This window comes from Apaloderma vittatum, unplaced genomic scaffold (genome assembly GCF_000703405.1).
Source record: "Apaloderma vittatum isolate BGI_N311 unplaced genomic scaffold, ASM70340v1 scaffold39052, whole genome shotgun sequence".
Taxonomy (NCBI): domain Eukaryota; kingdom Metazoa; phylum Chordata; class Aves; order Trogoniformes; family Trogonidae; genus Apaloderma; species Apaloderma vittatum.
This window is the reverse complement of record NW_009706003.1, coordinates 515-6143: the sequence shown is the minus strand read 5'-3', so window position 1 is coordinate 6143 and position 5629 is coordinate 515. Positions and strand designations below refer to the sequence as shown.

At 54.4% G+C, this 5629-nt stretch overlaps 1 protein-coding gene across 1 annotated transcript; it reads right to left on the bottom strand.

Moving 5' to 3' along the window:
- Positions 1–269: 269 nt before the first annotated feature.
- Positions 270–3785, bottom strand: PIGV (phosphatidylinositol glycan anchor biosynthesis, class V). Its single transcript, XM_009865622.1, has 3 exons — positions 3699–3785; positions 1146–2303; positions 270–578 (listed from the first exon to the last, which is right to left on the bottom strand). Exons 1-3 carry the CDS (start codon positions 3783–3785, stop codon positions 270–272), a joined length of 1554 nt encoding a protein of 517 aa, XP_009863924.1.
- Between the last annotated feature and the right edge of the window lie 1844 nt (positions 3786–5629).

Genomic DNA, 5629 nt, shown 5'->3' with positions numbered 1-5629 from the left:
ACAGAAGATGAAGGCACATTCCCAGGCCCGGGCAGCTCACGGGGATTTTGGCTGTGGGTAAGGACAGCAGGCAGGGGCAGGGTGCCACAGCTTCCCAGCAACGGGAACACACTCGCTTCAGCCACAGCCACCAGGCTCAACAGCTCTGAACGTACCATAACTGAGGATAATGGCTTTGTAACTGATACAACAAACACATCCGGGGTTTTAGCAAAAGTGAGTTTCAATTCTGACCAGTGCTTCTGCCCCGTGACCCGTCTGGACCCTCGCTAAGTCCACGGCAAGAAGTTGCAGTGCAGCATCAGCCCCAGCAGCCAGTAGGACAAGAAGAATCCGAGGATGCATTTGCTGAGGGGGGTGATTAATCTCCAGTTCAGCAGCAGCCTTACGACGGGGTTTTCACAAGTCTCGTTCCCACAGGAACCAGGGGATTCACCTAGAAGAGACTCCTCAGAGCGAGGTGCCGCCATCTGACGATCAGCCCCTTCGCTCCAGAGCAAAGGTTCGTATTCCTGAAGCAGGTGAGCAGAGAACCAGTACAGGATGGGAGAGGAGGAGCCAAGGAACCTGGTCAGCACCTGAACACGATAGGCAGAGAAAAAAAACAACCGTAATTTGCAGGTCTCCGACTGTGATCAACCATGATCCCACAGCATGAAAGGCACCATCTATCTGCCTCAGATCACCGGTCAATTATTTTTGCACTGAACCCCCCAACCCTTAGTGCCACCAGCTGTGTCCTAGAAAGACCTTCAAACCCTTTCTAGGGACTGGCAGGCTCTGGATCCCTTCACTGCCATCCGTTAAGCTTGGCCCAACATGATAACGACCCGGTACCCTTGTCCTCCAGCAGCTGCTTGGCAGGGCTCGGCAAACATCAAACACAACCCGACACCAGCCAGACCCTTTGATCCCTCCCAGTGTCCCACTGAGCCACTGGCAAGCTCTCTTTGGGACCTCTCCAGCTGACCAGCTTTGGAAACTCTCTGTGGAAGTAGCTCCCAAAGAGGAAAGGCAAAATTTTTTGCTTGCGTCACCCTGTGCTGCCCTGCAGCAGGGAGAGGTTCAGGCTGTGACTGTCACTGTCACCACCCTGCGCTCCCCCGCTAAGAAATCGCTTCTGTGCCTTGCTGTGAGTGTCCTACCTGCACGTGTATGCAGAAGAATCCAAACGCCAGCAGGACTGTGGCATGGACCATATACACGAAGACACTGGGGCTGCAAAATCCAGCTCTTGGCTTACCCTCTTCTTCACTCTTTCTTCTCTCTAGACCAAGAGTTAGGCACTGCCGGGGGTTTGCACTGATGTACGTCCAGGCAGCCCACGAGCCCAGCAGTGCGACAGGCAAAGCGAGCAAGAAATTTGGTGTCTGTCTGAGCTCAAAATACCTTAGAAAGCCCACATTCCAGTAAGTGTCTTGGATATAGGAATACACCAGCGGGAAAGGCTGGGAGCACCAAGGGGGTTTAACCCTGTCCGCGGCCACCAGACGATAGCCCTTGTCCAGAGCCAGCTGCCGCAGCGGCTTGGGAACAGTCTGCTCCAGGCTGGTGCTGGGAGCACAGAACCTCACGTAGGAATAATACTGAAATAAAGCAAAAGGTAGAAATATCCCAGCGCCCATCAGAACCGCTGAAGATGCCAGGCTGAGGAGTCGTTTCCACAACGGAGGCAGCTCCCTTACTGATCCTGGACCCACCTGGAGCTGGAGGGCAAAGCGTTTACCGCGGGAGTAGAGAAAGAAGCCGGCGTTAAGAAGCCCGTTGGCACGCACCCCAGAAGCGAGGGAGAAGAGCAGTCCGCTGAGCCAGCTCTGCCCCTTCTCCAGCTGCCACAGGGCACTGAAGGCCAGGCAGGCAAACATGCTCTCCGAGTAAGCAGCTGCCAGAAAGACGTTGGCAGGGCTGACGGAGAAGAGAACGGCGGCAAGGAAAGCCACCCTGCGACATCGCAGCACGGCCCGGCCCAGCTCATACAAAGCGGCGGCTGCCAGGACGGAAAAGAGAGAATTGAGCAGCACGGCCGACAGCAGGAGGCGGCTCCGCAAACGCAGCGGCCACCGCAAGGGCCAGAGAGCACCCTCGGCCACGGCCCACACGCTCAGGGGGTACAGCGGGAAGAAGGCGCAGTTGTGCTCGTACAGGTAACCGTGCTCGGCGATGAAGAGGAAATGCTCGGCGTCCCAGCGCGAGAGACCTCCCAGAAGCTGCTCCAAGAGCAGGTCCCACGGGCTGGGCTCCGACAGGCGAGGGGGAGAGAAGGCGTCCGCGGCATGATCTGGGATCAGGAGGTTAAACAGAGCCTGCAAGAAAAGAAGAGAGGAATGAAGTTTAGCAGAGATCCTCTTGTACCCTAACAAAAGCAACGAGCAAGAGGAGTCCCGGGTTTGAGCCGGGACAAGAGCAGCACAGGAGCCAGGCTGAGGGCCTTTGCAGCAAGGATGCCCGTGAGGCTGCAAAAAGCCACGAGCACAATCTCTTGGGGCATTTACACCTGAACTGAGCACAGGTCTAGAACACATCCAGCACAAATCCCTGCAGAGCTGGACAGGGAAAGTTGCTCAGCCCTGTGCTCGGCCATATCTAACTGCGTACACTCATGCCGGGCACTCTGGCAGCACCGCTAAGCCTGAATTCTCCTGCATTTGGCACTATTGTCCCAGCTGAGGTACAAGGAGGAGGAGACAAAGCTGGAGAAGAAAAGACTTTCCTGGAGCAAACTGCTGCAGAAGAGAGAAGCTAAAACCCTGCCCCCTCTCTCTAGTGTCTAGATCTCCCTCATCTCTGCAGCTGGGCAGGCACAGAGGGGTTAATTTTCTGGAGATGAGCAAGCAGAACGAACCCACCTCTGCCTCCAGGAGCTGGTGGTGCTGGCCATGTTTTGAAACAGGAGAGGAAACCCCGGAGAGCTCATGAGATAGGAGGTACACAAGGCACTGTAACCTAATTCCAAATGAAAACACGTTTCTAGAAAAACCCCAACACCTCAGACGGTACGTTCTGTAGCTTAACTACCCGCAGATCGGGATGAGTCCCCTGCCACGAATTCAGCGCTGGCTAAGGAAAGAGGAAAAGCCGCGCTGCACAGATCGGCACCACAAGGCACACGAAGCCGCCGTTTTGCCATGAAGCACACACAGCTGGTCTGACCAGGCCTCTGGCATCGGTCAGACGGAGCTTTGTGTCACAGCTGATGGTTCCACTTGGCCCTGCCCAGTGGTGACCGGGGCTGCCCCAACCTGCCAGCTGGCTGGGGGCTGGCGCTGAACAGCTTTCTCCGGCTGAAATTGTTTCGGGAGGGCCACAGCTCCAGCCAGACTCTGCTGGCTGTCACAGGGAGGATGGCGTGAGAGCAGCCCAGCTCTGCCACGCTCAGAGAAGACGTCCGCCCAAATGACACTTAAAAGGAACATCCAGGAGGACATTGTTGTTCCTCTTCTGTGGATAAACGGAGACTTGAGCCTCCACGTCACCTCTCGCAACAGTGGCATGAAAACATGGTAAAGGCAGAAGGAAATGTGTGCGATTTTACTGAACAGCAATCCACCTCCCTGGATGCAGCCGGCCTCCAAAGGAGAAGATAACTTGCCAAACGAGCAGAACCAGCTAGCCCACGGCGCGCAAGGCAGCACCGAAGAGAGAAGCCTCGGAGCAGCAAAGATATCGCAGCATCTTTGGTTCAGGACCGGGAGACTTGCCTGCAGCAGCAGCGCCAGGGCTCTGCAGAACACCGCGAACCGCACGACCTCGCGGAGGCAGGGGTCCTGCCCGCTCACCAGCTCCATTCCAAGCTCGCAAGTTGCCTCAGCCCGGGAAATTCTGCCTCCGGTTTCGGAAACCTGAATCAATAAACAGAGAGGACGGATACAGAAAGGTATTTCTGGCTTCAGCCACGTTGGTAAATCAGGCATCTTTATTAACTGTCAGGCACTTCAAAGGGCTGCAAATCTCTACGAACAGGAAAGTCACTTATGGAAGAGATCGTGGATCCGGGAGGTGACACAGAAAACCTCTTTGATATTGCTCCTATTTTAAAAAATTCCTGACTCCTTAACCTTGGCCAGGATGCAGAGGGAGCGAGGTTACACGTGCTTTTCTTTTACATTTTCTTTTACATTTTCTTTTACATTTCTTACCAGGCCAGTGTAAATACCAGAAGCAGAGACGCTCGGTGGCCTCCTCGGTGGCTGCCTCAGCAGAAACACCAGCAGCTCAAGCCAGAACTCTACCAGGCACCTACACACATGAACTCAAGTTCCTATGCGCTGAATTTAAACCTTTTTTTTCGGAGGCGGGGGGGAGTTGGGGATAGAGACCGAATTAAAACGTGGACTCTGGGCATAACACCCAGTCTGCTGATGGCGGGGCGGCACTGCCAGGCCCGCTCTCTCCTGCTCCCTGCCCCGTGCCTGCCCCTGGGAAGCCGAGAGCGGCTTTATCCAGCTGCCGCCACGGCGCCCGCCCCACCAACTCCATCAGAGCAGGGTTAAGGCGCCTTCTCAGACGCGCAGGCTTCCTCCCACCCCCTCCGTCGATCAGAGATGGCATCTCCAGGACGTGACGCTCACGCCCTCGCCCCTACACTGGCAAAGTCGGGGCCGTTTGTTCCTTCCACGGACGCGGTGGTTGGACCCACGTGTCCGTGTTTTGTCACCCTGAGACTGATTTACACGACCGAGCTGGCCGCAGTATGGGATCATTTCGGACACGGAAGGCTCAATCAGCACCAAAGAGCCACTTATTTAAAGAGAGGAAGAATATTGTGATGTTTGACTGCCTGTTTTCGATTCTGTGAAGGAATCTGCAACTTTCTGCAATTTGGCAGGGGTGCTGGTCTCCAGAGTGAGGGCATCTGCCTGTCAGGCAAGTTGCATACGCTACGGTGGCTCTCGTCCACCTCTTCTCTGCAAACCTCATTGGCAAGATTAAAACCCTTTTTGTGCAGTCTCACTTTTCTGTATATTCTGCATTGACGTGGTGGGACCAGCTCTGAAAGCTACTGGCCCGGTGCCACGAAAGGCAGGCAGGATCTGTCAGGCAGCTTTTTAAGATAAGGCATTTCTTCCGTTGGTTCCCCAGCCACCAACTGCTTTTCAGTTTGAGAAACCGAAGAACGCGCGGCTCTCGCCGGGTTCCAGCGACACCACATCCTGCGCGATTTCCCACCTGCCATCCTCCTGATCCAGCGCGTTGCAATACAGAAAGATTCCCCAATCCCATCGCCAACTGATCTAAAAACACGCAGAGGTTTTCCTACTCCCATTTTACTGATGGGAGGAGAAAAAAAACAACCAACCCTGGCAGGTTAAAAAGTGCACAAGAGAGCAGAAAACATGTCACCAGCATGGCAAAAAACCAAGATCCAAATAAGCTCATATATAGCTCCAGTCCCTAACCACAGGATTGCACTTCCTATTTAGCCACATACAAAAGTTTGAGGTTTTGCTCATATTCTCCTCTTGCTCCGGAGCATTCACAGCTACGGACAAAGCAACTAGTGGGAGGCACACTCTCCTGAATCACGAAGCTGCAATGTTATTTTAAGAGAGGGGATACTTCAGCCCAGCTGTAAATTCTATTAAAGCGTGTTCACAGCTGCAAATCCTATTAAAGCACAGCGGCAAAAACA

Coding starts and splice junctions, on each gene's coding strand:
- PIGV (XM_009865622.1), bottom strand. CDS start 3,785: ATGGAGCTGGTGAGCGGGCAGGACCCCTGCCTCCGCGAGGTCGTGCGG. Junction 2,304..3,698: donor CCCTGGCGCTGCTGCTGCAG/GCAAGTCTCCCG, acceptor CTTTTCTTGCAG/GCTCTGTTTAACCTCCTGAT. Junction 579..1,145: donor TCTTCTGCATACACGTGCAG/GTAGGACACTCA, acceptor TATCGTGTTCAG/GTGCTGACCAGGTTCCTTGG.